The sequence below is a fragment of the Sturnira hondurensis genome, unplaced genomic scaffold (assembly GCF_014824575.4).
Source record: "Sturnira hondurensis isolate 20B ecotype Veracruz unplaced genomic scaffold, ASM1482457v3 Scaffold0001221, whole genome shotgun sequence".
NCBI classification, from domain to species: Eukaryota; Metazoa; Chordata; class Mammalia; order Chiroptera; family Phyllostomidae; genus Sturnira; species Sturnira hondurensis.
Window position 1 is genome coordinate 4,070,465 of NW_028073852.1, and position 17,328 is coordinate 4,087,792.

Sequence of the window (17,328 nt, forward strand, 5' to 3'; positions counted from 1 at the left end):
GATACTCTCAGACCTGAGTCTGTCCAAGTAGTCAGAAAACCTCATATCTCACTTAACAAGCAGAGCCCCTATTTAAAAAGGAATCCTCGCTGTGGTCCCAGGCTGGGGGAGGCTCCCTTCAGCCGGCTCCTTCTGCCCCGCCCCGCCCCATCCCCCTCGCCAGGCTCTGCCCTCGCCTCCCTAGGAAGCCCCCTGCAGACCTCAGACCTGGGCTCAGGGAAGCTCAGGGAAGCCTTTCTTCAGCGCACCCCCCCGCCCCGCAGCCAACCCTGCACTCCGCTCCTGCGCTCTCACTGTCTGACTTACAGTAGTGTCCCCAGCACTTGCAGTCAGTGCCCTGTCCACTACAGGTGCTCAAATGCGGATCGCACACACACAACACACACACACGCACGTCCACCTCCACGCACATACACTGCCCTTTTTGATGGCTAGGGGTTCAGCTTAGGACTTCACAGCCACCTCCAGCTACAGTGTGCTGTGACCCCAGACTCCAAACCTGTTCAAGTCCACAGCTCTTTTCCGGGTGTGGACTCGAGATCGGAAGGGAGGCTGCAGCAGGGGAACTAGTAATAGGCAGGATTGGCAACAGGGCTGACATGGGGCAGGCAGAAGGAAGAAGGGGCAACGACGCTGCACTGAAAAACCTTAACCCTAGCCTGTTACTCCTAACCCTAAGGCAAAAAGACATAATTATTATACAGTTAATTCGCTTATTTACTCCACAAGTAATTCATTCATTATTTACTATGAACAAGGCAATGGCCAAACACTAGCAGCATAATATAAACAAAACTCAGCCCTGGCTGGTGTAGCTCAGTGTATTGAGCGCGGGCCTGGGAACCAAACGATCGCGGTTCGATTCCCAGTCAGGGCACATGCCTGGGTTGTAGGCCAGTTCCCGGCAAGGGACACACCAGACGCAACCATACATTGATATTTCTCTCCCTCTCTCCTTCCCTTCCCCTCTAAAGATAAATAAATAAAACAAAATAAAAAGTTTTATTAAAAAAAAAAACCAAAAAACTCAGACTAGACATCTGGACGGTGTGGCTCAGTGGATTGAATACCGGCCTGCGAACCAAAGGGTCCTTGGTTCAATTCCCAGTCAGGGCACATGCCTGGATTGCAGGGCAGGTCCCCTGGTGGGGGGCACACGAGAGGCAACTACACAATGATGTTTCTCTCCCTCTCCTTTTCCCTCCCTTCCCCTCTAAAAAAGTAAATAAATAAAATCTTTAAACAACAAAAACCCTCAGCCTAGGGGAATGACTTCAGGCATGACGCTAACCACTTCAATGAAAGGCCCCCCTGGACCCTCGCGACACACGACTCTGCTGCTTCGGGAGCGACCGGCCCTGGGAAGCCCTCTGGAAGACACCAAACTCACAGTCAGAACGAGGTTTTCTGAGATGCGTGTGAGAGTCACTTCACACTGTCAAGAAAGCAGCAGTTCTAGAACTTTTGTCAAAACACCTCCAGAATAAGATTAATGTAGTCTGACAGACACGTTGGGCATGGACCGAGAACCGTCATCACCCCAAGGCTCAGAGGAAGCCACCGACCCCAGTGCCGTGAGGGGACAGCCCCCCATGGCACAGATGCCCGAAGTGGACCGTTTCGCCCGCGTACCCAGGAGAGCTCCGGAGAAAGCCCGTCCCCCGCCTGTTTCCTTCCAGTGCATCCTGTTGGCCGGGACAGGCCCCGCATGGCACGCTGCCCGCCTGGGGATGGAAACACTCCATTTCTCAGAAAAGTGGCCGGAAGCTGGTGGGGCCACGTTGGATGCAATGGACGCCCCTTCACTCGCAGCGTTCTGACGGGAAGGCTCGGCTCTCCAAGCTGAGAAGGCCTCTACAGAAAAGGGTTAAACAGGTGTCTGCCAAGACAGACTAAGCCAGCTCTGGACCTGGCCTTGCAGACTCAAGAAAAGGGCGGGAGGTGGGAGGCAGCGGTCTCTTTATCTGAAAAACCTGTCTACAACTGCATGGCGCTGACCACAGGGAGCCCGGCAGACCCCCATGGACATGCGAGGCCCTGGCCGGCGCGTTTCCCAAGGGGAGGTGCTGTTACCTGGCTCTTCCAAAGAGGGACTCAGGTACTCAGATTTAATTCTAGACCCTGGAAGATGCTGAGTGTCTTCAAAGCTGTGGAAGTTGTTCCGAGAGGACCACTCCACTCCCGCCTCCCCTTCCAAGGGAGACGGTGTCAGGGTGGCTGTGCTGGGACAGGTCACCTACATCAGGACAAGGCAAGGCCCTCGGTGGTGGGGCCAGGATGAGCCCTCTTCTTAAAGGTTTTCCACAGAAACTGGCACTATGCTCGCAGCTGTATTTGGGGCGGAGTAGGGCTTGGCGCGGGCAAGGACAAAGGAGACAGTATGTAAGGCTGACGTTGGCAAATGAAGTCTCTGAGACACACTCAACTTGGCCACCACATTACAAAAGCTTATCCTGCCTGAGTCGTCCAGCCACCAAGCTGAGATGTCAGACTGACATCGAGGCCAGTAGGACAGCGATGACAGGAAGCCAGGGGTGTGAAAAGCAAACTGGAAGGGGGTTCATTACTTACAGGGCTGGGGGAATGCCGGTGTCTCTGAGGCGCGGCCTAGAAAAATGTTTACCTAACTCCGACGTTAGGAACACAAGTGAGCAAAATCCTGTCGGACCCAGACATCAAGAGCAGCAGCAACTCAAGGTCCAGGGATTAGAACACAGAACGGGACTTCTGGTCAAGATGGCCGAGCCGGCAGTCCCCAGCTGTAAGTACACAGTGGGCCCCCACCTTCAGAGACGGAATGATCTCCACGGAGATACACTGTTACCACAGAAGAATCTCACCGATAACTGCATCGTGTAACTTTGAATCTGTATTCCATCACCAGCCTATGGACTACTATGAACATGGCTTAAATAAATTCTCTGATTATTTTGTGATTCACATAATACAATGAACTATACTGCAGTCCATATTTTGTATTAAAAAGCATCATGCTGTCAAAGATAAGCATTTAAAAATATTCAAAAACAAAACAAAAATGAAAAACACAGAACAAAGAGGATTCCCTAAGGACAGACAGCTTGCTTTCTGCATCATATAATTTCAAAAAAATAAATCCCAACGGGGAGGAGGGGCTGGCCACACCTCGGGGAACAATGCGCGGCATCTGGGCCGATGGGAGCCCCGTGTGTTGGGGCTTGCAGGGCTGCTGCGTGGGCAGGCAGCTACAGGGCCTTGTGGGAGCGGGTGGGGCTTCTGGGAGTCTGGGCTCCACCTGGCTTGGAGCAGGTGTGGTCAAGGAAGCCCTGCCGATGCAGGGAAGCCACCAGGGGGATCAGAGGGAGAATAATGGTCACTGGTCCCCGTTGCACGTGATCACCACTTCCAGCCATTACAAGATTTCTACCAGCAGTGTCCAGCTTAGGATGCAGCCGGGCCTTCTTTGGAAGATGACGAGACCCAGGGCCTCCCTTGGTTTCTTTCAGCCTGAACAACGAAAGGAAACCTCTGCAGCCAGCCCCACCTGTCCTGCTGTCTGTGGCTCCAATCAGGCCACACCCAGACAGACCTGCAGACCCTTCTGGGGTGGGTGGGTCCTTCCCAGCATGGGCGCCCCCCATGTCTCCCACCTCTGCACCCCTAGCCTGGCTAAAGGTGACTCTCAAGAAGGCCACTTGGCCATTTATTTTGGTGGGAGAAAGGAAATGCCAAACATTGAGGAGGCTTGGACATTCTCAACAGTTCAAAGGGCACATGGCAGCTTCCAATGAGAAGATGAGAGTGGATGTTTCCCAAACTGGCAAAAGTTAAGGCCATTTCCTTCTCCGGTCCTAGGGGAGTCAGAGTGCAATTTTTTTTCTTAACCAGCACTTAAATTCCATAAGGCGGCCATTATTTTCACTTTACAGATGAGTACCAAACTGAAACAAAGTGCAACAAAGCAGCTGTCCGTCTGTCCCCCCCTCCCCCTGCCGCACACAACCACACTGTCATTCAGAACCGGGTCTGCCTCGCTCCACGCCCAGTGGTACGGCTCTCCAACCCCTCCCTCCCTCCCTCTGGACCAGGAGGCTGCGAGTGGTGATGGTTTCTATGAAGCCCTTGGTCCAGCCACTGGGGAAGCCAACATCAAGACCAAGGAGGAAAAAGACACCTTTGGGAATGAGTCCATAGCGGGTCAGAGCAAAGCAGGTGTCAACCCTTGACTTTCAGGAAAAATGGCCAAATTCATTACCTTTTAACTGCGCTGATCGGGGGTGGGGGGCAGTGGACACAGCTCAACAGTCCATGATGCCTCAGTGAGTAATGTCTGAATTGACTTGCGCAACAGGGCTGGTCCTCAACATTTAATCTGCAAACAGTGGGTGCGCCACCCCACCCTTAGCTTAGAGACTTCCTGGGGCTTACAGAAAAAACGCTACCCAGTCCTGACTCTCCTCCCTTACTGGGCAAACAATCGTATGGCCCTCCAACGAGAACTCGAGTTTTAAAGACTGAGTTACTTTTTCTGACCCACGTACAGAACATGGCACGTTCCCACCTGCCGGACTCTCACTGGACAGACACTGCCCGCACAGCATTTCATCTGGTAACAACCACACAGCACGCACAGGGCTGGCCACCACTGTGCCCCCACTCGGCATTTCCTCCTAGCGGGCCGGGAACTCGAGGACGGAAGGAACTGCTGTGGAAAAGTGTGTTGCTAAAGACTGTTCTCAGTATAAGAACAAAAGCTGGTGGGTCGCAGTCCCTCTGGAAGTGTTAAGAAAATCAAGGTAGTTTTATCTTGGCAGTTTTATTGAGATATAACTCACTTGTAACACAAGACTTAAGTGCTTAGTTTTCCTTTGGTCGCTGTTCATCCCTGTCCTGTGTTACAATCACGTGGACTGTAGCAACACCAAAGAGGTTTGTCACACAGATGGGAATGAGACTAGACAGAAACCATACATGCAGCTACGTAGGGGAACAGCCACGTAGGGGAACAGCCACGTAGGGGAACATAAAAGGATGGACAATGAAATGGCTGCACTATTTGAATTGTAGAATCAGGAGATTTTTTTTTTCTTTTGCAAAATATTCAATCTTGCTATAACAACCATTGGACAAGAAAATGAACCTAGTATAAAAGTGCAGCAAACCCTGACAGTGTTAGGATGACCACCGGAAAAGCAGGGCCGCAGAACCCCTGGCACGCTGAGGACCTCTGAGCGGAAGTCCCATGGAAGCCCCAGCGGACGGTCTCTGCTGCCCCTTCCTGTGGGGTGACAGAGGAAACACTCCGTGAGGGAGGCACACAGGAGCCACTTCCAAAGGCCGGAGAGGGACTCACGGCCCGGGGCCACTCCACACAACTGCCCTCCGAGGTCGCCCTCGGTGACCAGAGTCCCAAGCGCTTGTTTAAGAAAGGCCTCCACACCTCCCTTTCCACTTCCAGAGCCTGGAGGGCCGGCAGGCCCACTCCAGCCCCAGCAGGCAGCCATCCTGCTCGGCCACGACCCTGCAGAAGCGGCCACGTGTCCGGAGCCTCCTCCCCGACGTGGTTGATGAAGACCTCTCGGGATTTCAACACGACGCAGTGCCACTGCTGCCAGACGGCCAAACCAGTACCCAAAAACACACTCCTGGGAAATGAGCTCCTTGGGCAGTTTTCAGGTTCCAGAGAGTTTATTCTGATATTTCAAAAGATTAATAATAATGCTGGGGAAGGGGCTGGAGAGCACAGAAAGTGAGGGAACTATTGAGTCAGTTCTGCCCAACGCAAATCTAGACTTGGATGTCAATGAATAGCACATCTACAGAGTCACCTGACCTTCTGAAGGGGAGTTCAGGTGTGTATGAATGGCCACCGACGGCAGAGCCGCATCCATGGTTCACTGGGCTGGCCAGGCCTCCGGGGCAGGGTGCGTGAGGACTGTACCAAGATCCACCACTACGGAGCTCTAAAACCAAGTACCAATACAGTTCCAATACAGCCCCAAACTGCCCATCAAGGCACTGCAGCAAACTCACAGGGCGCAGTGACATTTAAACATTTCAGGGAACGTTTCAATTGGCTGGTGTGACTCAGTGGATTGAGCACCGGCCTCTTAACCAAAGGGTTGCCGGTTTGATTGCCAGTCAGGGCACATGCCTGGGATGCAGGCCAGGTCCCCAGCAGGGGGTGTGCAAGAGGCAACCACACACTGATGTTTCTCTCCCTCTCTTTCTCCTTCCCTTCCCCTCCCCTCTCTAAAAAATAAGTAAAATAAAAAAAATAATTAAAAAAAATTTCCAAGGGAAACACAGCATTACTCAACATCTCTCAGACACTGCACAATGTATGTATTATTTTCTCCAGCGGCTAAGTTGTGAGGACAGTAATACTGATTGTTGAAGCCAAATAGTTGAACAGAATTGTCTGGGATTTCCTTTGGCCTACCAGTCTTGTGGAAAATCCCCGAGGGTGCTGGGAACCTGGAAATGCGGCGACTTCTGACCCTGAGGATGAGGGCATATGATCAGACTCACTCAGGCTGAAAAGGCTAAGCAATGCTAACAACTGTCTTTTTGGGTAGTTTCTTAAACCTGATAAAATGACACGTGGCCCACAGGGTCTCACAGGGACAAAATCACATTCCCATCCACCTCCCCACCCTGCTGCCCCAACCAACTGGCAGAGTGGGAGCCACGGCCGGGCCTCCCAAGGCAGCGAAGGGCAGTTTGGGGTGCAGGCCCACGGCCCCGGCTGCGGGGAGGCACACCGGTGCTCACCCCAGGCCTTCCTGCTCCACACCCACGGGACTGGCTCCAATCTCTGAAAGCCACATTTCTACAAGACCTTGGGGCCTGAAGAATTTAAAAAATGTTTCAACTGGGGATCTACACGCCTTTTAGAAAAGGCCAGAACAGCCCTGGCTGGGTGGCTCACTCAATTGGAGCATCGTCCCGTATACCAGGAGGCGTGGGTCTGATCCCCGGTCAGGGCACATCCCGAGGTCGGGGGTTCAATCCCCGGTCAGGGGTGTGTGGGGTGTGTGGGAAGCAGCTGCTTGATGTTTCCCTCTCACACTGAAGTTTCTCTCTTTCCCTTCCTCTCCCTCTAAAAGTCAATAAAAATGTATCCTCAGGTGAGTATTTTAAAAATAAATAAAATTAAAAATGCCGAAACGTGTTTTCCTCACCCAAGGCCACTTCCTTGGCCCAGAGACATGGCTTTGTTTGGACAGATGCTTGCTCCTTGGGCCCGGAGGGTTCCTCCTCTGGCCGCGGCCTGACCACTGCCTGCACAGTGAGGCCGGCCTCCCAGGTAGCTGGCGACAGGCCACCAATGCCCGTGTTTGTTTCCAGGGGAAGGGCGTGTCGGGGACGGTGAGTGAGTGGAAGCGCCCCTGGCCCACAGGGACTGTGCGAGTGGGAAAGACAAACAAGGGAAAGCGTCCCAGGGCAACCAGGGACAGAGCGGAGAGACGGAGGCTCAGGTGCTGAGGGCAAACAGAGGCAGGAAACGCTGAAGCCGCCAGGCACCAGGTCCCTGAAGTGAGGGGCTGGACGGGGCTTCCTCGCCTGGCCGCCTCCTCCCCGGACAACACTGCCGCCTTCTGGTGAGTAAGTGGAACAGCTGAGTCGGGCTGCTCACCGCAGAGGTCAGGACCAGAAAATTGGAGTGAGGGGGACCTGCAGGTTGAGGTGCTGGACCCTGCTGTTCCCTGGGGGGCCCTCTGCCACCTCCTCTAGCCTTCTTTTCTCTAGACCAGAGTGAACTCAGCCCCCCTAGAGCCGCTCCAGCGATCCTGACACCGCAGGCCGATGGATTGGGACCGAAGGCTCCCCAGAGGTGAGTCTGGGGTCACCATTTCCCACTCACACCCCAATATGGGACTCTGCTCTCTTATCTGGCAACCCCAAACATCAGAGCAGTAAAATAAGGGCAGTTCCCAGTCTGGGTACTCCACACGTGTGGACTTTCTGAAGTCACCAGATAGCAAAGTCAGAGAAAACTCAACTTTGCTCAGCCATAATGCCCAAGTCTTCCCCCAGGGAACGCCTCGGGGGTTTGTGCAACCCCCACCTACAGCTTTCTTTTAGGACGAGCTTAACAAACCCACCTGAAAGAGGTCCAGGAACAAGGCGCTCACTGCCCCCCAAAGCGGCTCAACCCACTTCTGGCCAGAGATGACAGAGCGCTCATCATTAGCTGAAGACAGAGGCACACTCCTGCCGTGCACATCGCTTCTCACGGTGGCTGCCCCCTTCCCGGACCCCAGAGACAGCAGACATAGCTCCCGCTCCTCCCCGGTCTTCTCCCTCCCTGCCCCTGCCCCTTCCTCTCGTGCTGCGGTCTCAGGTCCCCCGCCTTTCAGACGCCCCTCGAGTGTGCTCCAGGCTAAAGGCGGACTCCACTGCTCCAAAAGCAGCCCGGACTCTGGGGCCCGCCCGGGAAGGGGGCAGAGGGCACTCGTCGTCGTCGTTGTGCCTGACACTAAACGCAGGTCTGCGGGACAGCACTGCGCCAAGCATTTGTTGGCATTTTACTCAGGTAAAATGAATCGGGTGAGGCAGATTTTGTCATGAAGCCCATTTTCCAGATGGGAAGCACGGAGGTGAAGGGGCATCCCCAAGGACTGCTGGAGTTCAGACCCAGGTCTCTCTCTCCACGGCTCTAACTTCTCCCCACCCGGGCTGTCTCCTCTTCCTCCGGAGGCCCCGCTGCCCCCCCCCCCCCCCCCCCCGCCCAGTTCCAGGCTCCCAGAGCAGCAGCAACAGCTTAATGGGCCCACAGAGCCATGAAAAAGTTACTGCCGCTATTTAATCTTGCCGACCTCAGATTTTTGTTTCTGAACAGTGGTTCCCAAAGTTGATCCGTGGACCCCTGGGAGTCTGCAAGGTCAAAGCCATTTTGATAGCACTGACATTATTCACCTGTTTCACTGTGCTGACATTTACAGGGGAACGGGGGCTGACTTGCTGGCCCTCCAGAGTAAATCAAGGCAGTGGCGCCAAGTTCTAGCAGGTGTCACACTCTCAGTTAAAAAAATAAAAAAGGCCAATTTCACTCCCAAATGTCCTTGATTCTTGAGTACCTTTTTAAAGAGCTTTGTATGACGACATGAGAGGTGTGCATAAATTCGATCGTCTCCAAGAGAGGCTCGTATGTGAGTACTTGAGCTCCAAGCTGAACCAGCCGCTTGCTTTCTTCACAGGACACCACTTTACTGGAAAGAATGACCAACAGATGAACTATGGTTTGTCTGATTTGGGAGTCGGACAGACGTTTTCTCAGAAACAAAGCCTGTCACTTCAAGGAAAACTGAGGGTATTTATTGGCAATGATAACGTTCAGGTTTGGCAGCAAAAATCAGAACCTGGGAAAGCGCATGCTCCGCACCGTGAGTCAGACAGCCTCCTGTCTGACGAGATCAGTGATGTCACTAACAAATACAATGGGGGGCCGCCTGTAAGAGATCCAAACGCATCAACACTGAGGAGATCCGTGTCACTCAGGGAAGCGATGTGTCCCAGATCACTAGTGCCTGACGAAGCAGAATCGTGCACGGGTGAAAGAGCCACTCCAGGTGCAGGAGAGACTGGGTCTGACTGCGGCAGAGCGCACGCCCCTCGCTAAGGTTTCACGTTCCACACTGCAACTAACCAACCTTCAGAAAACTACCACTTGTTAAATTTTGATGAAGTAACAAAGAAGACTATCCACAAGTATCTGGATAGCTAATAAAATGTTTCTGTGTCAGAGGACCTGTCTGTGTGACGATGGAGTTTCTTCAAATACTTCAACCACAGTAACACTGCACCTGACACATGCAGCAGTTATGAGAACCTAGCTTTTTATTACGATAAACATTAGACATTAAGGAAACTTGTAAACTGGTAAAACAATGCCTCTCTTTGTACATTTTTGGACATAATACTATTTTTCATTTAAGGGTTATGTTAATATAAAATAAGTTGGTTATTTTAAAATACTGAAAGATTTTTCAGTTTTAACTCCTAAGAAAATAAATGTAAACAGATAAAACCAAAATGAAGAAACACTCTTCGAGATTATAATTTTTAACTGAGTAGAGGAACCCAAACGTTCTGAGAACTGCTCTGGCAAAAGTAAAAGCAGAAAAAGCCAAAGTGGGAAGGAGCGCCATCTAGTGGAAGAGGCGCCTACGACAGCCACCCGTTGGCTAACAAAACAGATGACATCCTCTCATCAGAAACTTTGAGTACTTAAAGCAGAAATATTCAAAACCAGAGGTTTAGCATGCAAAAGCAGGGTTAGATAACAACTGAAATAAAACTTAAATGTGCCAGCAACGTTCCAGAACGGAGGGTGGCTGAGAGGAGCTCACGGTGGAGGCCACTGTAGGGAAGGCAGGCTGGTGTCAGCTTGGGCTGGAGGGGAAGCCAGGGCCCTGACCTAGGGAAGGGGGCTCATGCTGGGGACTGTTTTCAGTCCTCAGACATGTCATGAGGATTCACAGTCTTTATGTCGCTGGTGGTCTCTCCAGCTGCTGGTGAGCTCCCTCTGACCCCCTCCAGGCTCACCCTCCAAAAGAACTATATTGAGTTACCTGGGGGGCTGGATTCTGTGTTCTGATTTCTGAGGGCTCCCCTGCAGGGACAGAAATTGTTCCCTGGAAACTTCATTCCACAGACTTGAACTTCAAACGACTGAATGGCAGGGATGTAAAGTACAGCATAGGAAATATGGTCAATACTGTAGTGTGTGGTGCCAGGTGGGTACGTTGTAGAGTACATGACTGTCTAACCACTACGCTGTACACCTGAAACTAATACAAAATAATAATGAGTGCAAACTGTAACTGAAAAATAAAATTAAAAAGAAATACAGCCCTGGCTGGTGTGACTCAGTAGATTGAGCACCAGTCTGCAAATCAAAGGGTCACGGTTCGATTCCCAGTCAGGGGAATGCCTGGGTGGCGGGCTAGATCCCCAGCGGGGGATGCATGAGAGGCAACCACACGCTGATGTTTCTCTCCCTCCCTTTCTCCCTTCCTTCCCCTCTGTCTAGAAATAAATAAATAAAATATATTTTTAAAAAGAAATGCAGTAAATCACAACAGTGAAGGAGTAAGTATAAACAACACGTGTTTCCAACTTTATACGAGACAGAGAAAGGGCAGGCTGAGCACAAAAGACATCAACGAACTCCCCAGTTCTGCCCCCAACCCCCGGGATTCCTCCTCTCTCATAGAGGCGTGTCATTCCCTGGGGATCTGCTGTCTGAGTCACTGTATTCCAGAAGGGGTGACACTTAGGTGCACACACCCTGCTCTTCAGCTGACTTCCCCGGGAGGCTCCAGCTTGGGGCAAAACCTGGCAACCACACACACAAAAGCTCCAGGACCCGAAACCGTCCATGCCTTCTACCACGCGGTCCCGACACCAAGATGGCTCCTTAGGCTTACTGTATGCACAGGCTCCAAGGCCTATACCCCAAATACTAAGACAGAAGCCAAATACTGATACTACTGCAAAGCCAGGCAGAGCTGGGACCTTCCTTCCAGGTCACAGGCCTACCTCCAGCTTGGACAAGGGGTCCTGGGTTCCTCAGGTTCCTCGCCAGCCACAGGAGCCCGCACTTGCTGTTCCTAGGATACGGTTCCCCCTCCTGCGCGCTGATGCTAAAACATCCTGGTAAAGTGTTCCCTTCTCGGCATCGTCCACAGCCTCTCACCGGTTCAGTTTAGGGCTTGAACGTAGTTCTACCCAATCACAGAATTATTTCCAACATGAAAGAGCTCACGTGCATTTTCGAACACACTGCCACTTTAGATCCTGACGGGGTATAATGTTCCTAAATTCCACCAGGTCACCTTGAAGGCCTCCACTGGTTCTAGGCAGTTTTTAGTCGCAAAATCTGGGCCCTATTCCCCATGCCTAGCGGGATGCAATCAGCCTTCCTCTTTCAAAGGAGGAGGGGTGTCTGTCCCTAAGGAATGTTTCCCTGACAGGCACTTGTTCTAATGCCCAGCCCAGAGTCAGACTGCGACGAGCCTATGCGGCACAGGGTGGGCAGTCCTTAACCCTCTTCACAGGAGGGTCAAGGAGGGTGAGGGGGGCACTGATTACTTTCAGCTGCTACTGGGGTGGAACTAGGAGAACTGGCTACGCCATTCTGAAGATCACTCTGCATGGTCCACCCAGAGTGGAAGGGCTCGAGCCTGGAAAAGCAATGATTAGGCTCAGCAGCCCCAACAGCAGGGGGAGGCCCTGTTCCCTCACCCTCTCTGGACCTTCTGTGCTCCTGGACAACTGCAGAGAACCCAGAGTACAGAGGGCGGTCCTCAATGCCTCCTGACTCTGGAAACACCCCCACACCCGCTCCGCCTGCAGGAGCAGCGACCCCACAAAGCCCGCCGGGGCGCACAGCACAGGCAGATGCTGCACTGGGCGGGGCCTCTAGCCTCTCAAGCCTGGGGACCTTGCTCTGTCTTGCCTCATCCTGGCTGAAGGGCCAGGCTGCCCCAGGACTTACTCATGCCAGAGTGGCCTCCAGGTTCCCTTATGAAACCGACTTCACCCCAGAACATTTACGCATGGGTACACCGAGTGTCTGTGGGACAGACCTTGACCAGACATATAAACTGAGCCATAATATTAAAATGCCCTGTTAGCATCCAGCCACCCACCACAGCCAACACCAAATACCTTTGGGTCATCAGCCTCAGGTTTTTCAGTCTCTGAATCGTCATCTTCCTACAAGACAAAGAATTTAGAGGATTAAGCTTAAAAGAGTGGGCCTGAGGGTTCTCACATGCATAACTAGGGGTTGGAGCAAATTTACCCAGCCTGGGTCATTCCACCAAGAACCCCTCCCCTCCCCTATGACCCAGAACTAGAGAAAGAAGGGGAAAAGGAGATGTTCTGGGGGGAAAAGAACATCATTTGGGGGGAAAAGAACAAGTCGGCACTCCAGCAGTACCACTGTCTACACTAATGAAAATGCCTGAGACTAATACACAGAGACAAATGGAGAAAAGGCAACAACAAATAAGGCCAGGCCCCACAGGGTAGGACACGCATACCGTTTCCAATGAAGTAGCAATTACTTGAAACCAGAAACACGAACTTTTTCTCCTTTGCAGATTTGAATACATCCGACTCAGACCTGTGCTGACCGTGTTCATGGCCAGAACATGGTGACCCCTGCACAGTTGCGCTCGGTACTTCCACCAACACAAATAGAAGGAAGGTTGGTGCCAATAACCAGGGCAAGGGACACGGGGGCAGCACAACTAACAGGCAATGCCCAGCCTCTCTGGGACCCCAGGTGAGGTGCCTGCCTCCACCCGAGTCCTCCCAGACCTGCCACCCACTGCTCCATCCAGTCTTGCTCCTTATCCAAATGGCCTTCCTGACACAAGGCACCACTCGGGCAAGGTGTTCTCCAAGGCACACACGGGGCCTTGCAGGTGCTAGCCCACCTTTCTACTGAGTGCTAATGAAGGTCAAAGGTCAGCTCCCCTAGCAGGATCCACTCATCAGATCCACTACCCAGAAAACTCCAATGCATGGGAACTTTTAACTTAACACCCAGGAAAAAGTTAAGTTTCACTTGAAACTTGTTTTTTCCGATCAAGCTACACTGTAAGTTAAACAGCATTCCAGATGTTAACAGAAACATCTGCTGAAAGACTTGAACAACCTATTCCGACGGGTTTGACATCACTGTCCTGTAAGGTGTCAGTGAGCCAGAGGGGGTAAAGGCAATCTCCAAAACCTCCTTCAAACGGTCAGGCCAAAGATCGTCTCCTAGCAGAGCCGCAGCTCAGACAAATACAACCACATTTGAGAAGATCCATATTGGGATTTAATGAGAGGATTTCATAAAAACATGAAATAAAGCTTAAATAGGATGAAAATCTTAAGGAAAACAAATACAGAATAACACTTCAAAACATACTGTGCAGATCTACTGAAGAAAATCGTTACAGATATTAAGCCACAATGCATGCACTTAAAAGAAAAAAAAAGGAGAAAAAAAAAAGCCAGGAAAAGAACATGCCTTTCAAAGCCTTTCTAACCAATTCCAGTCAGTTCTGCTTTAGCAGCACTAAGGGTGAGGGAAGGGCATGAAAACATCCTCCCAAAGAGCAGAAACTGCACAGCACATTTTTGCTTACGGTGGAAAGCAGCCCAATGGTAACACTTAAATATCAGCGCATGACAAAGTTTTCAAACCAGTGCTGGAAGTACATTGACTATTTCCATTAAAGCCGCTGCTAAATATCCAGGTTCGACTTCGCACGTCTTTGTACCAAGCACCAAGTGGAATCCTTGTTTTGCCCCACCCCCAGACTTGTAAATTCTGGCTCATGATACAGCAGGTGATGTGTCAAAGGCCTTTCTGGTCGAGACGCAAGTTCTCTTTTGTTAGCCACCACGCACTGAACTTCAGGCAAGATTGGTGGTCAAGAACCAAGGGCACTGGGATAACAAGTGTGAAGTAAAATGTTGAGAAAGAAGTTAAGGATTAAGTCATATATACAATAATAATTTTCCTTCCTAATCCTTTAAATAAGCTAAAGATTTAAATGAACCCCACCCAGGATGAAAAATAATAGTGTTGATTGCAAACACAAATGATACACCAATTAGAATAAATACACTATTACAAATAGAATAAATATGACCTCAAAAGGGAAAACCACCATAAAACCCTCGCTGATATCTGGGTTAAATAAAATAATTCACTGTTTTCCCCAAAAATGTAATTCAAAGGTTCCAGGTGAAATGCTCCAGGTGAAAACAGATTTGACTCACACACAGAACTGCCACTCTCCAACCCAGTTTCCTTAATTGACACCGAAGAGTGTGTGTGGGGGGGGGGTGACATTAGGTGGTAAAAGGAACGCTGCCGGAACAAGTTTCTGACCAATGAAACGGCGCTCTGAGCAGCTGTGGGTCCAGGTGCAGATCTGCTTACCGACTGTTTGCTGTTCTCATCCTCTTCTTCTTCGTAGCCATCTTCATCACCCTCGACTCGAGAAAAATCATCCTCTCCGTATGCTTCAGACACCAATCCACCTTTCTCCTCTAAAACAGAGGGAAACATAAAAATGAATAAATGGGGGGAAGTGCAAGGAAACCTTCCGTTGATCTGAGTGGCTAGAACTCTATCTTAGGATAATAAAGAAACCTGAGTCTCATGTTAAATGTCCACAGGACCCAGACTATGCTGTCTGAGCACCTGTAGATAGCGCCAGGCACACCGGCGACCTCATCTCCTCATCCGAGGACTCTGTCATCCTCATTCCCGTGTGTCCTCCCCTAGGAACAGGACCTTGAACAGGGGGTACTCCACGGGATTCCCAACATACCGACCTGAGAAACAACCTTTTTCTACGTTTAACACAAAGCAAACCACCACCAAGAAAACCCTAAAGACAATACAAATTACCGGGAAACCACCAGAAAACCTCCCGGCTGGCAAAGACCACACAAAAGCGAGAGCAGCTAACTTAAGTCCAAGCCCCTCACTTTCCGTTGAGGAAACTAAGACCCAGATACGTTAGTTAATTTACTATCTCTCCACGCTCGCGCATAAGTCTGTTCTCACTTCTTAACATCGCGATTCTCACCCTGAGTTGGGCAACAAAATCACCGAGGAGTTTCAACAACTCACAAAACAATGGGATCACCGAGGAGCCTCGTAAAGTTCACACACGCCCAGACCTACAGAATTAGACTCTCGAGTCTAGTGGAGACCAGATACAGTTTTTGAAAGCTCCCAGGTGCGTCTAGGGTACATTACTTGAAAGTTATAAATGCAGTAAGACACAACCCGTATTGCCCTCCGCCTACGTTTTGCTCATCTCTCTCTCTCCTATCAGACATGCTCGGAGAGAACAGGTAGCCTGCTTCACCAGCCCTGGACCCTCTCCACCTTTTGTATATCCCTCTGCTCAGCAAGATGCTCGGCAGAGATTTTCAGTAAATTTTGGCAGGATAATCGAATCAACGGAAAGAGACAATGCATTTTTACCACAGAGCGTCAGCCCGGGACCCCGAAGCGCTTCGGGGCCCGACACTCGGGGCACAATGACTATCTCTCCCAGTCCCGCTCAGCCAGGGGAGCAACATTCGGAGCAAACACCTGTTCCTCCCCTTCCGCACCCCCACCCCGACTCGGGCCTCACCAGCCGCGCTGCCCGCCGTTTCGACGCCAGCCTCGCCGTCAGACTCGGGCTCTGAATCTTCCGCATACACTGCCAGAGAAGACAGGACATTCTTCTTCCCCGCCATCTTACGCCTACGGCCTCGGCGGGCCTCACTCCCTTGACTACAGAAGGACGACTTCCGCACGGAAAGGCGACTTCTTCCGGGTCCCAGGAGAACCCGCGCGGGTTCCAGCCCGGGAACCAATCAAGACGGCTGTTTCTGAGCCTGGCCCCGCCCCCTCAGAAAGCACCAACGTCACTCCTGCGCGACGGATTCAAGGTTGCTTGAGTTTTACCCGGTAGTGGAGGTCTAGCTGTTCGGGGTTTCAGAGTTGGCGGTGGCGAGGGGTCTCTTCCTGTAGTTCCAGCAGACGTCGACCTCCTCCTCGCACATTGAGCCCTTCGCTCCTGGGCGACCCAAGGCCGGCTTTGATACCTTGGCGTGGAGAGGGAGACTTCAGCTGAGAAAGGAAAAAGAGTGGATTGGGGGCTTCGAGGAGGAAAGCAGAAGATCTCTTCTTTGGGAGTGGAGAAGAAGGGATCAGTCGGGGTCCTGGGGGGAAGAATGGTCGTCATAGTCGTGCTTATAGCAGAAGACGGATCTTAGACGAGCAATGCCACCTTCCCCAAACTATTCCGAAGATACTGTGTTTCTTCTCATGATCTAATTTCTGGCCCTGTGCTATATATACTGTGGCCTGGGAGAGTTCAATTTTTCTTTTCACTGACGTGTAAGTGGAGATGTTAATTACCCAGGAATGTATTGCTTGAGGCTGTTCACCTGGAGCTGTATTACTTGAAGATAATATATTGCTTGACTGTAATGCCGCAAATTTGTACTCATAGAGAAAAATAAGCGGTATTTGAATGAAAGCAGAACAGAGGGCTTTTGCCACAACCATATGATCATCACCTTTGCCTTAACCTCTGGCCACCGTTTGTCGCTAAGATGAGCAGCCACCATTCCTCTCGTTTTGACCCTGAGCATCGAGTCCGGAGCACGTTGAAGAAGGTCTTTGGGTTTGACTCTTTTAAGACGCCTTTACAGGAGAGTGCGACCATGGCTGTAGTGAAAGGTAACATTGCAGAGCTACTGTGTTTACATTGGTGCTGGCTATACGGAAGCACTGCCTCAAACACCCTCCTTCTGACCCTACCT

At 51.2% G+C, this 17,328-nt stretch overlaps 2 protein-coding genes across 4 annotated transcripts in view; one reads left to right on the plus strand and one right to left on the minus strand.

Annotated features, from left to right (window-relative positions):
- The window catches only part of SAP30BP (SAP30 binding protein), a 33,000-nt gene extending 16,680 nt beyond the window's left edge, over window positions 1-16,320 (minus strand). Inside the window, exons 1-3 of the mRNA XM_037065460.1 lie at window positions 16,149-16,320; window positions 14,936-15,045; window positions 12,658-12,705 (exon numbers count right to left, since the gene is read on the minus strand). Of these exons, the coding sequence (XP_036921355.1) occupies window positions 12,658-12,705; window positions 14,936-15,045; window positions 16,149-16,254 (264 nt within the window). The 5' untranslated portion in view covers window positions 16,255-16,320. The remainder of the gene's footprint in view (window positions 1-12,657; window positions 12,706-14,935; window positions 15,046-16,148) is intronic.
- A 121-nt stretch (window positions 16,321-16,441) lies between these two features.
- The window catches only part of RECQL5 (RecQ like helicase 5), a 32,094-nt gene continuing 31,207 nt past the window's right edge, over window positions 16,442-17,328 (plus strand). For 2 of the 3 annotated variants that reach the window (XM_037065560.1, XM_037065575.1), the window contains exon 1: window positions 16,442-17,245. In XM_037065560.1, coding sequence (XP_036921455.1) covers window positions 17,119-17,245 — 127 coding nt within the window. In that variant the 5' untranslated portion in view covers window positions 16,442-17,118. The remainder of the gene's footprint in view (window positions 17,246-17,328) is intronic. The other variant, XM_037065567.1, reaches the window with a different exon arrangement.